General features: G+C 45.0%; 1 protein-coding gene across 1 annotated transcript in view; it reads left to right on the top strand.

Annotated features, from left to right (window-relative positions):
* ASPM (assembly factor for spindle microtubules) overlaps positions 1-18406 on the top strand; it is a 388799-nt gene that overhangs the window by 308774 nt on the left and 61619 nt on the right. Inside the window, exon 27 of the mRNA XM_086954783.1 lies at positions 14798-14952. Coding sequence (XP_086810909.1) covers positions 14798-14952 — 155 coding nt within the window. The remainder of the gene's footprint in view (positions 1-14797; positions 14953-18406) is intronic.

Raw genomic sequence — 18406 nt, 5'->3', positions numbered from 1 at the left:
TTATTATTTAATCTTTACATTCTTCCACTGGTGTTTGCTTTACAGAACATGGAGGTCACTGTATATAACTATGGAGATGACCTGCAACTCATTTTTGACCTATCTTCCCCTTCAGGAGTTGGCAGTTTCCAGTCCGTCATGCTATTTATCCGAGACTGGATGAACATCAATCAGTTAAAACTTAATCCGGATAAAACAGAACTTGTGGCGACGGGCGGTGCTGCCAACCCCTGGTCCCCCTCTTTTTGGCCCCCTTCACTTGGGCCCCTTCCTCTCCCTTCTTTTTCAGTTAAAACACTTGGGATCACGCTCAATAATCAATTAACTCTTCATTCACATATCAACTCGGTGGTTTCCTCCTGTTTTTTTACACTACGAGTTATTCGGAAAATTGCCAGGTTTTTTTCTACCTCTGCATTAAAGCTGATCCTAATGGCCATGGTCCTGTCAAAGATCGACTATGGCAATATCATCTATAATGGAGCTCCTGCCTATGCCCTGCAACGCCTGCAGTTGGTACAGAATCAGGCGGCCCGCCTGGTTTTTGGTTTATCCAGGTCCCATCATTCGACCCCTCTGCTTAGGAGCCTACACTGGCTGCCTATAAAACAACGGGCCAGGTTTAAGTGGGGTGTTTGACTTTTCAAGCAAGAGCGGGCACAGCCCCTGCTTTTATCAACTCGGCAATCTCTTCCTATGTTCCCCCTAGGGACCTTCGCTCCTCTAGCCTGGCCTTGCTAACTACGCCTCGCTTTAAAAAGAAACGGGGGGCAGAAGTTTGCTGTACTTGCACCCACCCTTTGGAATGACCTCCCCCTATCTTTAAGACTCTCCTCTTCCTATATGGAGTTCCGGAGGTCACTAAAAACTTTCCTATTCCAGCAGGCTTTCGGCTCCTAGCTCTCTCCTTGCTCTCACTCAGTGACCTCACCAGCGCCATGAAACTAATTTAGTGTACGTGCGCTTTATAAGTCTTTTTAAATTCAAATAAATTAAAAATTCAAATTAAATTTGGAACATATCTGTAAGATGTCTGCAGAAAATGACCAATGGTGGTGTCAATTGGTGCACTAAGGGCCCATTAATTCTGGGACTTGCCTGTTATTTCCTATTCTAGCCCAAAAACGTATGATGGGTGTTTACTGGGGTTTCGGTACTGTTTCTGGCGGTACCACTGGACTGTTACTACCACCCCATGTTATCAGTCTTGTTATAATGTGGATTATGGGTAGTGCCCCTCTGGAATTGAATATATGGCTACGGTGATTTTTGCACGATTATGGATTTGGCGCATTTGCCACATAATCGCTTGTTGCTGTGCAGGGGATGGCTGTTCGCAGAAGTTGACTGTTAACCCCTCAGTTTCATATGCCTTTCAGTTGCATATTGCTGTATTTGGGTGTTAAACTAGTACTAATACGGTGAAGCCTTTGTCCATTGTTAACGTGCAAAATAATGAACTGCTACTATCGCAAAATGTGCCGCACCATGCCGAATAATTTGCATTTTTGTTCTGCGTCAGTCATCCCTGCCGATTAACTTGGTCCTCCCATGTCGCATTATTCCAGTTGCCCCGACCATAGGGATGTGTTGTCATGCAACCACATCCACACACGGATCACTTAGGATGCCTCAAATCACACCTCGGCCCCCAGCCCAGTACCACGCTTCGGCGATTCCTGTTGTGCGGGGACCTTTCCTCCACACACATGAACACAGGCAAACTTGTGTTGGAAAGTGGAGGTAGTCTCGGGAGCCGGGCTGCCCGCTCATCCTCTGCTGTTCTCTCTGCTAGATGTCAGCAGCTGATAAGTGGCGGGACCTGATCCCTAGTCTGATAACGCTTGCCAAGCCCGATAAGCGACGCTTATCTCTCCCCGGCAGGCCAGCGCTGGATTCCCTTACAATAACAAACACTGCCGATGACAACGCACAGGGCTCCCAACAATCTGTCCCACCGCTAATGTGATTAAATCTGGCGCTTTTTTTTCTTCTTTGGTGGGATGGGTAGTGGGGTCAGGGCCGGGAGGGGCTGCTTACATTTGCACTTTTTTGCATATGAAAGCACTCAGAAAAATGTCACCGGGTGTGAGAAAAAATATTCTCTCGTCTTTCTCAGCGGCCCTGGCTGACTGCCAAAGAAGAAAAACGAGACAAGTAAAAGACGAGCGGGAAAGGCACGGACATCGGGAGGGGGGGCGGGAAAGGCACGGACAGCGGGGGGGGGGGGGAACCATCAAAGCACTCACCTGGACTTGCGGCGGCCAGCCGCAGAATGACCAAACGAAACCTACAAAAAAAATAAACCCCGCCCACCGCCGCATGACGATCGGAAAGGGGTGGAGAGGGAAGAAATCGCGGGAACGCCCACTAATCTGGTCTGGCCATGACGGACAGATCTCTGTTCCAATGGCTTGCCTCCATTTATGGAGCTAGCCAATGGAACAGAGGGCGGATTCCCAAGCCACTCTACTGTTCTCATTAGGTTTTCACCTTCGTGTAAAGCTGCGCAGTGCGCAGCTTTCACTTAGGCGAAACCTAAAAATGTGCTGCTATTCTGGTGACCAAAGCAAAATATGATAAAAAGCTTTTACTTTTGATACTAAAGTAGCACATTTACATCCAGTGTTAAACCAAAGAAGCCTTGGCAAACTTTGATTAAAAAATACATTCATGATTATGATTGCAGATATATTGTGTCCTGTCCAAAAAGAGATTGAATAGGTCCTCAATGTGGAATATTTGTATTTTCAAATCTCCATTCTTCCAATGCTCTGGCCTCTCCTCCTGTTTGTAGTGGCAGGCCATCTCTAAGTGGTCAGTGTTATTATTGGCCTACTGTCCGCATTTTTCATTTGCACCATGATGTTTATGGAAGTAGCAACCAGTTTGAGTCTTTGAGTGGTGCAGGTGTACTCCTACCTGGGCGAATGGTTGGCAAAAGGAGCCTCCCTAAGACAAGGCAGCCATTTCTTTGATCAAAGCCAAGCCCTTCTTGCACACCTTCAAGCTTTCCTTTTTCTGATTGATACTAACAACTTCAGATTCCTCACATTAATAATATCCCCAGGCACCAGACTGGATCTAAAAATGTTTACACAGCAGTGTGCTGGTAGGTGGCCCCATGTGGCTCTATGCTGACGAATGGAGCTACATACAAGCACTGTTAGATTTGGGGGTCTCTAGTTGGCATAGGTAGGTACACTCCTAAAATAACCCCTGCTCACCCCCTTGGTAGCTTGGCACAAGCAGACTGGCTTATCTCAGAGGCAGTGTGAAAGCACCTGTGAACACATACAGTAATCAAGTGACAACACTACAGATGGACATCACACCAGTTTTATATCAAAAATAGGTTTTCTTTATATAGACTAATCACAAGACCACAAACGACACAAATCCACAATAGTGTACTTAAAATGGTAGAATTAGCTTTGTTCTCTTTAGATCGTAAAATGCGACACTTTGAGTTCAATGTACCTTGGGATGCGTAACACTATACAACGAAAGTGTCGCAGGGAAGGTGATGCATCAGTCCCTTTCACGCAGGGAATGGGATGCGTCGCTTTCTTACTGCTCTTCCGTGGCGATGCAGCTCCGAACGCTATGATGCGATGAAGATCCGGTGCGATGAAAACAAAGATGGCGTCTTCTTCTTGATGCAATACAATGTGTGCTCGCCTGACGGCCATGCCGTAACTCAACAATTTTTCTGAGCAGTGACCGGCCCTGCGACATGCTTCTCCGGTGATGCGGGCCGCTCAGTCGAGGTGATGCAACAACTGCAGCGACGACACCCTTGTTCAGTGATGCAGCGGCACTCTTCTCCGGTGATGCAAAAAGCTTTTGCGATGCGACAGCTACAGCGGCATCATCCTTGTTCAGTGATGCGACGGCTGCGGTGGCGACAGGCTTCTTCCTCGTGAGTCGCGCTTCCAGCTCCTTGTGACACGCTGCCATTCAGAAATCCCAACACAACTGCATGCATTTCCAAACAACTCTTGGGGAGCTGATGGTTGAAGTCTGTTGTCCCTGAAACTTCAGCAGGAGGCAAACTTTTCCTTAAACCCTTGGAGATCCTTCACAAGTTGATGAAAGTACACACAAAAATCCTCTCTCCTCTCTTTGGCAGTCAGGCAACCACTGCAGGCCAATCCCACAAGCAGCACTTCGTTTAAGGATAATCTCTCTGGTTCCTCTCCTCAGCAAAGGTTTCTTCTTATTTCCCAGTAGTGATCTAATTCTCTGGGGTCTGGGTCCCCCTTTTTATACACAGTTTATCCATGTTCTCTGAAGGCAGATATGTCTTTGCCTAGTCCAAACCAGTTCTGGTCAGCCCTGGAGCACTTTGCTTACTTGTCTCCTTCTTTCCTTTCACAGTGCAGGGCAGAGACATCAGACTCCCCACAGGAGGTGGAGCCAGCATTGTGGAGGGAAGGCACAGCCCTATTCAGGTCCCAGGTGCAACTCCTACCACCCATCTAAAAGTAGATCTCTCTATTTAGTCCTGTGCTGGCTCACCCTGTCTCCTGGAAAACCCCAGCCCCTGTCACTCAAACTCCAGACAAGGAATACACAACATAGCAGAGGCAGTCTTGGATAGTTAGACAAGAACATACCTACTTTCTAAAAGTGGTATTTTCAAACACAGAATGTTAAAACCAACTTCACTAAAATATGTATTTTATGGTTCTGAGTTCAGGCATGCTAAACTCTAATTTCTACCTAGTTCACGGAGTCGGTGGTTATAAGATGTAATAATCAAACTGCCCATTCTGGCCGATGGGGAATAGGTAGCCTTGCATTATTTTAAAACGAAAATGGCTGTAATTCACTATTAGGACATGCCACATACATCAGGGCTTGTCCTATCTCTTACTTACAATGCACCCTGCCCTTGGGCCTACCATAGGGGCCTCTGATATGAAGAAAAGGGAAGGTTTAGGGACTGGCAAGTGGGTGCACTTGCCCAGTCAACATGGCAGTGCCAGACTGCACACAGGCTCTGCAATAGCAGACCTGAGACACATTTTACAAGGCTGCTTCTGTGGGTGGCACAACCAGTGCTGCAAGCCCACCAGCAGCATTTGGATTTACAAGCCCTGGGAACACTCAGTGCACTGTACTAGGGTCTGACAAGAAAACCAAATCAGCCAATCAAGGAGTCACTGATCCATACATCAATTTAACATAGGGAGCACTTGCATTGTGGCACTGGACAGCAGTGGCACAGTGCCCAAAGCATCTAACACCAGCAAAAACACATGAGGCAACAGCAAAAAATGGAAGGGAGACCCACTTCAAGGTGCCAGCCAGGTCTAACAAGCACCACCACTGTATCCTGAAATCTGTTCCTTTCTTTCCTTGATTTAGAACGGCTATCCAAAGCTTTAACCCCCCTTTTCCTCGTGAGCTTGAGTTTTTTTCTTTAAATATCTTAAACTAATGTGGTAGGGAACTACGTTCCTTCCAAAAACACCGATTCGGTGTTGAACGGTGATGGATTAAACCCAGATCTTTTGACTGGGTGTGAGTGGTTGATTGATTCAGATGCTCCGTCCATCACCACCCCCTTTTGTACCGCTTTTGGCTGCCATAAGTGTGGCAGGGTATGCTCAGACGTGAGTCCCTTGCTCACTTTGCCACTGGATTCAAGCAAGCCGGGCTGAAGACGGCTGGAATACCAGAAACCGGTCCTCGGAAGCTTGTTTCCTGTCCAGGGAAGACATGGCTTGGCAGTTTGGGCTGGACTGTTCCCATGAGGCACAGGGTCAGACTGATTTGCACATAGCCATGTCTGAACTGGGGTGGCAGAGTGGGCTAAAGAACGGTGATGGATTAAACCCAGATCTTTTGACTGGGTGTGAGTGTTTGATTCAGATGCTCCGTCCTTCACCACCCCCTTTTGTACCGTTCTATGTAAGGCGGCTATGTAACAGGCAGTTTACATGCTCACTAAACCTTATTTCACTTTTTTTATATACTGCCGTCTCCAACATTGGATCTTTTATATATTCACATGCTTGAATCATTGCCTGTTGTCTGTCTAGAAAGCCCTGCTACATTATCATGGGAGTAAACAGTGTAAAATTATACAGCATACAGTAGACATTGTAAAAAGTGCATAGGTCTGAAACAATATAATATTTTTAGTAGCTCATCCACATCATTTGAAAGAATCCAAACTTCAGCCAAAACCTGGCTGTTCTCCCTATAATCTGTTCTCTACAATTCCGTTTGCCTTCTACTACTTCTGTTCTCCTAGCGCCGGGAAACCCACGGGTAGCTGTGCGCTTTACAAAATCAGATATAATAATAATAATAATAATAATAATGAGGTAGAAGATTAAGCTCTCCCACTCCCCCTAAAGGCCACCTAAGCTCAGATTTCTACTGCATGTCGCATGAGGGAGTCCCCTGGCAGAACTCTGCTCTGACCCTTAAGTGAACCTGACAGTGTTACTATTTTAGTCTGCCCTGGGTTTGAACAAGTCCTATCTTCCACATTGAGGTGCTGGGAGTTGTTTTTAGGGAATATTACTTTATATTCTGGATCAGGGAAATTATTTGATCTGACAACAACCAGCCACGAACTGTCATCATGGCTGACCGAGAGAAGTCTCTAAGCCTGGTTTATTTTGTGGTAACATGAAGATTTACACTGATGACCTGCATTCTCAGTGTATGTATTGCCTTCATACAATTCATAAGGCATCAGAGTGTGATATCTGTAAGACTTTTACTACTTCAGGACAAAAAAGGAGGTTGGCATTATTCCCAACGGCTACCATACTATCGACGGCCACTCTGTCAACAGCATACTTGAGTTGAATTTGTTTTTACCATTAAAGGTGTCGAATTTACCTCCAGCTCAAATAATGCAGTCAGTCCAAGAAGAGGAGGCTAGTGATTATGCCTTAATGACGGCTTACAGCCCAACACATTTAGATGTAAGTTATGTCCCAGGATTTGGAGAAACAATGGATAATGATGAGTCCTACAACGAATATGTTAATCAGCGAGATAAGTAATAAGCTACTCAAATTGGTATGAAAGAGACACCACCAAGATATTATAAGGAACCAGATGTGGTTCAAGTGCTGACGGCCATTTTATCTATGTGGCAACCGACAATGGATACTTTTAACAAGTTGTCACCATAGAAACCAGTCAATAATCCTAAAATGGTGTTGCCTCCTGCACCCATTCTGCCAACTCCATCTACTCCTTTATCAGTTTCACCATCTCCCCAACCATTATGACTTTAAAGAGCAACTGCGGGAGTGTTAAGTTCATACACATTCTTTATTGTCTGGTCAGAATCTTTGAAATTAATAAAGACACCAACTGCAGTTCCAGTGGTGATACCTCATCTGGAGAAAATATATAAGGCTCCGGATTCGGCTTCAGGTTACCTCACTGGTCATACAAAACCAGATTCAGTCATTTCTTCAGCAGCTCAGAGAAGAACTAAGACCCCTCCCAACAATCTGAAAAGAGCTTTATTCCAAGCTTGTATCCCCATGTCCATCTAGTTTTCATAAGTTGAGGGAGGGGAATCCCCTTTTTGCTCCCGCATTGAAGATAACCTCAAACAAATGGGCGATGCAAACTGTACAGTCTGTTCATACGTTGGAGTTCATCCAGAGACCCTCAGTTTGTCCACCTAGAAAGATCATCATCTTCATTTGAAAGAGCGTCAAATTGAAATTATCAGGCTTCTCTGTAAAGGAACCATATAAATTGTCCCCACATCGCAAAGAAACAAAGGCTTTTTGTTCCAGGTTCTTCTAAATCATAAAGAAGGTGGGTCAATGGAGATAAATGCTAGTGTTGAAGCAGCTGAACAAGTTTCTAAAGCAACAGACATTTCAGATGATTACTTTACAAGAAATCCTCTTGATTATTCAGGAAGGAAATGTTATGACCTCCCTGAACCTGAACCTTCAGACACATACTTCCACATACACATTCATTGAATACACTGAAAGTACCTTCAATTCTCTGTAGCCGGCCAACACTACTAGTTCAAGGCACTTCCTTTTTGGGCTCAAACCAGCGCCTCCAATACTATCAAATGTCTCTCCCCTGTTGCCGCTTTTCTCAGGCGAGAAGTTCATCAGGTGTTCCCAAGCCTGACGGCCGGCTCGTCACTGCGCTATCTAAGGAAGGAGCAAAGGCTTCTTTGAATGACTGTATCAATCTCTTCCGTACATTGGCTCTTACTTTGAACTGAGAGAAATCAGCGTTGGAACCACAGACAAAGATACCATTTCTGGGAGCAATACTCCATACATAGTTGTGAAGAGCTTTTCCATTGGAGGAAAAGGTGAGAAAGTTGCAGAGAGTGGCAAAGACTATTGCTGCTAAACAATCAAGGCAATCCAAGTCACTGTTGGGCCGGATGGCATCATGTATAGTCCTCATTCAGTTTTGCAGCTGCCTTTGAGACCTGTCCAGGAAGATCTGGATTTGATATAGAAACCGGTATAAGGCTCCTGGGAAGAAAAGGTCCGAGTCACAAGGCGCTTGACACATGCAGTAATGTTTTGGAGGATCCCAGCAAACCTAAATGCAGGACTTTCTTTTCTGCTGATAACAGAAAGGATAATACTCACTACAGATGTTTCCATGGACTCATGGAGAGTTCACATGCAAGAGCTTTCAAACAGTAACTTCTGGTCAGATGCAGAGCAGAGGGTCCACATCAATATTTTTATACTCTACATCAATATTTTGGTACTCCATACCATACAACTAGGTTTAAAAGTGTTCCTCACCAGATTTGCAAGTCAACCAGTCCTGATCAGAACAGACAACACAACATTTCTATACCCAAGCAAGGAGGAACATGGTCCAAAGCCCTTTTAGAAGAGGCTCAGCTACTGTGGAACTTGGCCATTTCTAACAGGCTAGACATTGCAGAAAACCTGCCAGGCTGCCAGAATGATCAGGTGGATGCACTCAGCCGGCAAATGTCAGATTGTGATGGGTGGGAGCTAGAACAGAAACAGATGGATTACGTTTTCAAGTCTCGGTTTTTACAACAGAAGACGTTTAATTTCCCGCTGGTCACAGACCAGGTATGGAGCATATTTTCAAGTTTAAATGATTGCTTTGCTTTAAAGACTGTCTGGGAAGAGTAGTTCCAATCAGTTTCTTTGTTTTTTTACAAACAGTTGGTTTATCTTCAAAAGACTCATCCAGCCCTGATGAGAGTCCGGCAATTTTAAAAACCGAGACTTGAAACGCGTCGGCCACTATATTAAGTATAGTTTGAATCCTGAACGATAGGAATCCTTGCATAAATTTGTAATTGTATTTCGCACAGTTGCATTCTTTTTCATTCATGAATTGTTTAAATATGCAAGAATGATTTCACCATATTCCAACTGTTTTCACCATTTATATGATTTGATCACTATATGTCATAGTTGTTGTTGTTGTTGATAAGATTTGTGAATTTTGTTTATATTTTTTCAATATGTACAATTGATTTGTGATATTTTCAGTTGTTATGTGTATTGTCAGTAGGACATCACTAAAATGGATTCTCTGTTGAGTTGATTACATGTCCTTCTTTTTATAAAAATGTTGAATAATTAAAAACTAAGTAGCCAAAATCAAAGGCTAGGATAAACGTATTGATCTGCGTTTATTTCTGTTTAAAATAATTCTTCAAACTAAGTGGTTGTGAAGGTACATTCTTTTTCTTTAGCAATAATCGGCCCTACCTTCCTTCCCCAATTTTGCTGGGCCAATCCCCTTCTTTGAACAGATGGTGGGAAAGAGGGCAGCTGAGGTCCTTGGCCTAGAGCTACCCTTAGTGCATGTCAGGACTAATCTCCTGACCAGGGGGGTTAAATCTGGGGTTTCCACTTCCGAACCCCTTTTGCACTTTAACGAGGCATTAATGGATGTCGTACTAGGCACGAGGTGCAAGCCTAGCACAGGAGTTCCTGTGAATAGGATGATTGCACGCTGCCATCGCCCAGCTCTGGGCGACCCATACTTCCTCAGCCAACACCCCACCCCAGAAAGTTTAGTGGTGCAGGACTCTCGTTCCAGGGCACCTTCCCTTCTGCCTCTCCGGATACGGAATCCAGAAGGCTGGACTCATTTGGAAAGAAGTTGTTTTCTTCCTCCAGCCTGGCATTGTGGTTTGTGAATACTGCATGCTTATTGGGCCGTTTCTCCCATTCCCTTTGGAAGACTGTTGCCCAAGTGCTGCCACAGGCCCCGGGGGAGTCCCAGGCTGTGCTCTCGCAAGCATTCAAGGATGGGAGAGATGCAGCAAAAATCATCATACAGTGTGGCCTAGATACAACTGATTCGCTGTGGAGATCAATTTCAAAGATGGTGACCTTAAGGCTCCACCCATGGCTTGGAACAACTGGCTTCTCGATGGAATCAGACTTTTTGGGGAAAAGGCAGACTCTGCCCTGGTCAGGTTCAAGGACTCTCGAACTACAGCCAGATCCTTGGGTCTCTCCTCCACTCCTCGCGGCCAGTCTTCCTTTCATCCCTTTCGTGGCACCAGTTGGGGTTTCCAGCCGTGTCAGCCCAATCCCAGCCACCGTCCTGCACAGACTGCCCAACTCAGGCGAGGACGTGGTGCATTGCAATCCAGGAATGGAGGCCAGAAGCAATCTGACACACTCCCCCCATCAGCCTCAGGCTCCAAGCACTCCTAGGCTGATTCTGCAGGGTCACTCTACTCCATTTGGTGGGAGAATTTGTCATCTCCCCCACTGGAGATCCATAACATCAAACAAGTGGGTCTTGCAGATCGTACAGGAGGGCTATTCTCTGCCTTTCCTCTCTTTTCATCCTCTCATTTCATTCTGCCATATCAGGAATGGTTGACGGGGGATCATTTAAGGTTGATCCAAGAGGAAGTTACAGCTCATTTAGCCTAGGGAGCTATAGAAAGGGTCCCAATTTCAGAAGTAGACAGTTGCTGTTAGTCCCGCTACTTTCTGATTCCGAAGAAGAACAAAGGGTTGCGGCGCATCTTGGATCTTTGGACCGTCAATCTCTTCCTCAAGAAGGAGAAGTTCAAAATGCTCACTCTGGCTCAAGTCTTGGCTTCCCTAGATCAAGAAAACTGGATGGTAGTGTTGGACCTGCAGGACGCATATTTTCCACACCCCCATCCTAATGGGCCACAGGCATTAACTGCGGTTCAAGGTAGACCACAAGCACTTTGTTTACCGTGCTCCCCTTCGGCCTTACCAGTGCCCCTTGGGTGTTCACCAAGGTGTTGGCGGTGGTCGCAGCTCATCTGCGCAGGTTAGGGTGCTGCTGTTGTTACTTCCGGTTTCCTAAGATTGATGGTGGTCTTAGACTGATCCTGGACTTCAGGATCCTGAACTGGCTCCTATGCAAGGAAACATTCTGACTGTTGTCCCTTGCTCAGCATTTGATGGCGCTAGATGCAGATTTCTAGATGGTGACATCCCCACAAGGAAGATGACCGACCCCAGAAGCTGGACCACATTTGTGTTGTCATAATACATCGATTGTTACAAGGCAGGACAGAGTGGATGATCAGCTCTATGTGGGCTTCGGCAATGCTACGATTGACAAGTCGGTGCTCAAGTACACATTTCACATTGGGTCTCATCTACTTCAACAAAGAACCTCCGGTGTGCATTTGTACCTTCTCTTTCTGGGCCATGGTTGCATCCACTGCTGTCACCAGAGACGCACAGTGGTTGACAGCTGTCAGTTGGTGGCATGGCCTTTCTTACATACTTTGCCTCACAGCTCAATCATGCCATGACATACTTTGCCAGGGATGTGTTGCACAAAGTCCTCAAATAATTTGCAATACTTAATCCCACTCCAAAGTATATTGCTTTGGAAATCCTTTATAAGGTGAGCGATCTTTGGAAAGAAGTATCCATCAATAAAAAAAGTAACTTGTATTCAATCACAATATTTCCGGTGATTACTTTATCTTCCCGCAGATTCCTCGCCGCATGCTCTCCTCACCTGTGAGATTGTGCCTTTGTTAAAAAGGTCTTAAAGTATGCAAATGTAACTTGCACTGTATTGTCACCCTTACTGATGCTTTTGGCATGCCATAATGGGGCATGGAAAAAGTTCCATGAATTGATGTCGGTGGACCAGTTGGCACCTTGTGTACTGAGATGCCTTCACATCCATGGTGGACAGTCGCAGTTGAGGCCTGCTAATGCCATGTGGAGGCTCAGAAAAGCTATTGCCATTGGGTGGGGAGTTTCCAAATCTCATCTGGCACCTGAAAGAAGTTCAGAAGCTGTGTAACCTACTGGAAAATATGGTATCCACCCAAACTATCTTTACCAAGGGTAAGTAATTTTTCATTCAGTGTTGTACAGTTTTAGAACTATTTCAGAGACAGAATTTTCTGTACCACCCTGACAAATAAGCGCGGTAATACAGTGTAGAATATTTAAGCTGTTTGGTGTATCTTTTGGACCAAAAAGCCATTTTTCTGATTTATCAATGTTTGTTCAAGTACAGTAGTGCCAAGTGTAGGAGCTGAAAAAACAAGTGGTGGCCTCCGTGCTTTGAGAGGACTCAACATGTGCTGCACTCCTAAACAAAATCAAGGCTTCAGTTAACTCAGCAAGGCACTAAAGGGCGCTGCGGGAGGTATGGGACTTTGCGATACATATGTCCACTACAAACAAAATCCTGTCTCAGAATTCTTTTTCCCTTGTTCATACTTGGAGGTAGAATACTGTCCTGTTATCCTGTGGAGACATACATTGTTCCACAATGATGAGATTGTCCTTCTGCCTCATATTTAACAAGTTTACTTTGACACTCCTATGAACCAGGATCTTGGTCTTAATACTTGTTTATGATCTTTCTCCTGATGCTTCAGAAACTTGCCATTCAGAGCTCTCTTCACTTTTACTATAGCTGCAAGAAAGCCATCGGATCTTCTCAGCCTTTTTAGGTCTCGGCTAGTAACACGCTGAAAGCGCGTTCTCGCCAGAGAACTATTTTCGGCGTCTCAGCAGTCTGAAAACACCAAAGTGAGGCAAGACAGCGTTTCCCCATAGGATAACGTTGTGCGCGCTGCCAGGTCTTGTCTCCACAGCATTGCAGGGCTGAGCGGATCGCGTCGCGCGCCTCTCTGGAATGCAGGGGGGAGTCTGCAGAGAGGCACGCGGCGCTGATAAACAGGCAGGCACTGAGCTGCAATCACTTGTTTGAGCACGTTACTGGTATTTAGGTTTCTCTAGAGTATGTAATACATTCAGGAAATAGTGTTAATACTTTATTAAAGTGCACTGCTGTGTATGTGCTTTACTTTTTTAGCTGCATCTCACTGTGCGCACCAGTTTTCCGATCAGTCATTATGCTCTGAGCTGAATAATCTGGGCAAGGAGCCTAAGGTCCGCTGAGGGTACCGAGGTGAGTGTGGGGGGCCGGGACAGCTGCGGCAGGGGGAGCACTCTGCCAGGTCCTGGAGCTGGGCTCTCGTGAGCTTTGCTCGGGTACTTTCCAGGGTGTGAGGGGTCCGCCTGTCAGCCTCTCCGGGGTGCTCGTGGGTTGGGCTGGAGCTGGGAAGGCTGTTGTGACTGGTCTGTTCACGGGTAGGGATTGTAAGTGGCAGCCCCTCTGCCTCGGTGAAGGGTGACGGTCGGGTCCGTGTGCGTTGAGCAATGAGTTCCCAGGAAGCGTGTGTGCTCTGAGTTCTCACTTTGGCTGGCCAGTAGAGACACAGACACACAAATACACCAGGGCACATATAAGCATGAATACACATCGAAACACAAGCACATAAAAGCACAGACACGCAAATATACCAGGGCACATATAAGCATGAACACACATGCACACATTGAAACACAAGCACATAAAAGCACAGACACGCAAATACACCAGAGCACATATAAGCACGCACACATCGAAGCACAAGCACATACATGCACACAAATACACCAGGGCACATATAAGCACGCACATCGAAACACACGCACATAAAAGCACAGACATGCAAATACACCAGGGCACATATAAGACCGCACACACATGCAAGCACCTACACAATAACACATTTCTATATATACACAAACAAACACAAATATAAGCCCACAGATGCATACACACATATATAGGCACTCACGCAGCCCACACAATTGCACATGGTTCCATTCGGCTACATAAAAACGCACACGCAATGCCACACAAACACGTAAAAGTTGGTTTAGATATGCCACGTGGATCCATGCACACACGAGGCATACACGCTCTCAAGCCAACACACATCCAAACGCACACACATGGATCCGTGCACAATGTGTCATACACACACATGCACGGGCAAACACGACCACCTGTTCACACATTCATCACTGCTCATGTGCTGCATGGAATATTACAGTTGGTGTTGCATTATTTAGCAATGCCAATAGCTCAAACTTAATTAAATCGAGACCTATTGCATTGCAAATGCTTGTTATGACTTGAAGTAGCCCTTCCCCAGGCCTTCACTCTGCTTTTGGTCTAGCTTTTTACTGGCATTTAGCTTGTAGCCTACTCTCTCCTCAATATTGCTACATCTATATCGCAGTCAGTAGCCTGCTGATTTGTTCTTGGATTTCAAATGCTCGGGAGCCACTTGAGCAACTCCATTGCTATTAGTAGACTTTGTCTGTGAATGCCTGTTCCATGTTAAACACACTGTTTACTGCATTGGTAAATTCTGTGCCTCCAGGTGTAATTTCTCAGATTAAATGTATTGTACATTAAATGAAATGTAATTAATGTGTAAACCCTTGATATTTTCTTTCAGAGGTTGCAACCAGATTGTCCTCCGTATGTTGTGAAAACATGGCTCAGAGTGGAGCAATTGTTAACATTTTCATTCTAATCCGGAACTGTAACCGCAGCATCCCTTGTATGGAAGTTATAAAATATTCAATTCAAGTGCTGCTCAACCTGTCAAAGGTAACTATACTCCCACGTTTTTAACTGAATTTTAAGATTTAGTAATGGCATTTGTGTATGAATCTAAATACCAAGGTTGATATGTAGTTTGTAACTTGTTTTTTTTATTACAAAATTAGCTTTGTTGTGTGCTTTTGAGCACGAAAAGCTCATAAGGAAATACACCTTGTAGCAAGGAAACATTGAAATGTTCCTCCTAGCTCTTGTTTTTATTATGGAAATGGCAAGAATCATATTTTCAAACTTAAAATTGTTTGTCCTGTGTTGGCAATTTTTAAAAGTAATTGCCCTTCAGCAATATGTAGCATCTTGCTCTTTAGCTCGTTATGGATGGTGAATATAATTAAACTATTTTTTGATTTTTTTTCCATGTCTTGAAAACTTTGTGAAAGTGTCCATATCTATAGCCTGATAAAATCAAAAGAATATCTGGATAGCTGTATACAATGTTATTTTAACCCCTGTATTTGCCTTCATAGCTTTTATATTATGTGTGCCCATCCTTAAACATGTCCGTGTGACTTGGACCTAGTTTTCTATTTTTGGTAGTTGAGTGCTGTGGTGTAAAAGAGTTGAGTGGTTTGTTTGCAGAAGAGAGCATGGGAAATCATGAATTCATATATCCTTAACAGACATGATTCAAAAGTGTGCACTGCTTCAGGATTCATGCCGGTAGAAGTACTGCGCTAAATTTAAGGCCCCTTCACGGAGTGCTGTGGAGAGCTAAGAGTATTAGGGAGGAGGCTGTTGTAATGTCGCTGGATGCTAGAAAGGCATTCAGTATGATAGAATGGTCCTTTTTATTCGTGGTCCTAGAGAGATTGGGATTCGGAAATACATTTTAGCGTGGGTCTGACTTCTATATTCAGAATCCCTAGCGCAAGTGAAGATAATAAGGGACGATCAACAGTTTTTAAACTACACAGTGGGACGAGGCAGGGAGGTCCCCGTCTCCGTTGATATTCGCTCTAGTATTGGAACCTCTAGCGGTGTGGATACAGGGTGACCCACTTATCAGAAGACTTAAATGGACAGAGGACTTGGAGGATAGAATCTCGCCTTTGTGCAGATGATATTCTCCTCTATTTGGCGGGCCCTTGCTCTTCCCTACACAGTGCTTCATATATTCACCTTGTATCAAAAATATTTAGGGTACACTATAAACTGGGATAGTCTTTGATATACTTCCTCTGGGGCTCGAGTCTGAGGCTTCCCAGAACTTGTACAGCTCGAGTGGTGTGTCTTGCTCTGCCTTTCAGATAATACAGAATCTCCCACACGGAGAAGTAAAACACACCACCACCTAGATAAGGGTTTTATTTTACATAATGCAAAAACTCTTTTTTTGGAATAAGGCTTCTGGTTTATTTATGCAATGCTCCCTAACAGAAAGGCTTTCCAAGATGGCAAATGGATCACATTCTAACAAAATGGATCACCTTCAAATACACAGAGGGATATATATATATATATATATAATATATATACATCCACAAACATCCCAACTTCTCTAATGAAAAAGGGAGCACGCATACGATGATTCACAATTTGGCTGTTTTAATGAAGTGTGGTAATTCCCGATCAGGTAGTAAGTTCACTGAGACGCTTTTCGGCTGCGCACTGCCTTTCTCAATCAATGAATTGCCAAATTCCAAACCTCTTTAAAAACACCACCCACAAATCATGGAAAGAGTACTACTTTCAATTTTACAAAAATTTAGCAAGCAGGAATATATACATATACACAATGCTCCCGCGCGCCGTAACCTATTGTAGGCACTGGACACATATTTATACTAATCTATAGCCACAGTTTTCTTCAAGTATAACATATGTACTGTTTGCGCTGCATGTTAACCATAATTATCAGACCTGAAAACACTTAATACCCAACTGGTATATGGATGCAAAAGCGAAAGAAACATATTGTCGCATTGTATTGATTTGGAGCATTAAAACAAAATTAAATAGTTATATTCAAAAAGATCGCCGTGCTCCAGCTAGATGTAGCAAGTGACGTGCAGCAGTTCACACACATATATTTATATGCAGGCAATAATAACACACATTTGTAAATGCAACAGTTAAATGCATGAATAATACTAAAGAATAAACAAGCATCAAATAATATAACACTCAAGAATATATAATGGAAGTCCTGCAAGAGATAAGAAAGATGTATATAAACCCAATACTTCAAACAATTACTTTGGATGTGCACTCTGACTCATTTACATATTACAAAGAAACCACTTAAAATGATTAAAGCCTCTGGCCACACATCACAATGGCAATAATCAAAACTCAACACTTCACCGGGTGCAAACACTGCATCATAGCCCACTACTAACCTGGGGATAGGAGCCTCACCAACCAGGGTTCTGCTGTACCGAAGAAGACTCGTCCGTCCACATTCGGATTCCTAAATCCCGGTTTCTAAGTCAACCCTCAGCCTTATAATCTCAAAACACAAACTCGAAAGTTTGATAGTCTGGAAAAGGGATACCGTGCCTTTAAGGAACCCTCTAGAGACCCTCGGTTTCCCATGATGCACAGCCAAAGGCAAGTTACTTTCAGTTCTTTTTTCCGACTCTTGCTAGTAGGACCCTGGAGCATTGAGCTCTACCGTTATTGGTATACCTTCAATTTTTGGAGCTTTTTAGTGATATTTAGTGTTTCATTCGACGTCTGGGGCTTGTCTCTTCCATTTGCTGCGTCAAGGGGAAGGACGTCGAGACCTCGGACGAGGTAGACATCGAGGACTTCGCAGACAACGTCGATCTGAGTCCCGAAGATATCGGCGCTCGCTGTCGAGACTTCACCGCTGTTCGCCGTCGACGTGCAGGTCGGCGTCGAGCAGGCCTCGTTCGCTGTTGAGGAGAAGATGGCCGTCGAGGAGAAGATGGCCGTCAAGGAGAAGATGGCCGTCGAGGAGAAGATGGCCGTCGAGGAGAAGATGGCCGTCGAAGAGAAGATGGCCGCCGAGGAGAAGGTGGCCGTCGAGGAGAAGGTGGCCGTCGAGGAGAAGGTGGCCGTCGAGGAGAAGTTGGCCGTCGAGGAGAAGGTGGCCGTCGAGGAGAAGGTGGCCGTCGAGGAGAAGATGGCCGTCGAGGGGAAAGTCGACGTCACGGAGGAAGTCGTCGTTGAGAACATCATTATGTGGCCGCTCGCCCTCTGTGATTAGCGAGCGTCGGACAGTCCCCGGTCACGGTAACACCAGCGTTCTTCGTCTGGGAATTCTACTTCCAGAGCACCCTCTTCGAGGCCTGCTCGCAAGAAGAGGAGAGTGATTCGGACCTCGGATTCTGAATGTTCCAGGACCTACTCACCATCTGTGTCTCCAGGATCAGCTGAGGTTCCTCGCCGGTCGACTTTGCGGCCTAGGACACCAACACCTCCGCCGCCTCCACCTCCGCCGAAGCCTCTAGTTCCGGCTCCACTGCCTCCTCAACCT

This window comes from Lissotriton vulgaris, chromosome 1_1 (assembly GCF_964263255.1).
Source record: "Lissotriton vulgaris chromosome 1_1, aLisVul1.2, whole genome shotgun sequence".
Lineage (NCBI taxonomy): Eukaryota > Metazoa > Chordata > Amphibia > Caudata > Salamandridae > Lissotriton > Lissotriton vulgaris.
The sequence above is the reverse complement of the archived record's forward strand: the minus strand, read 5'-3'. Positions and strand labels throughout refer to the sequence as shown.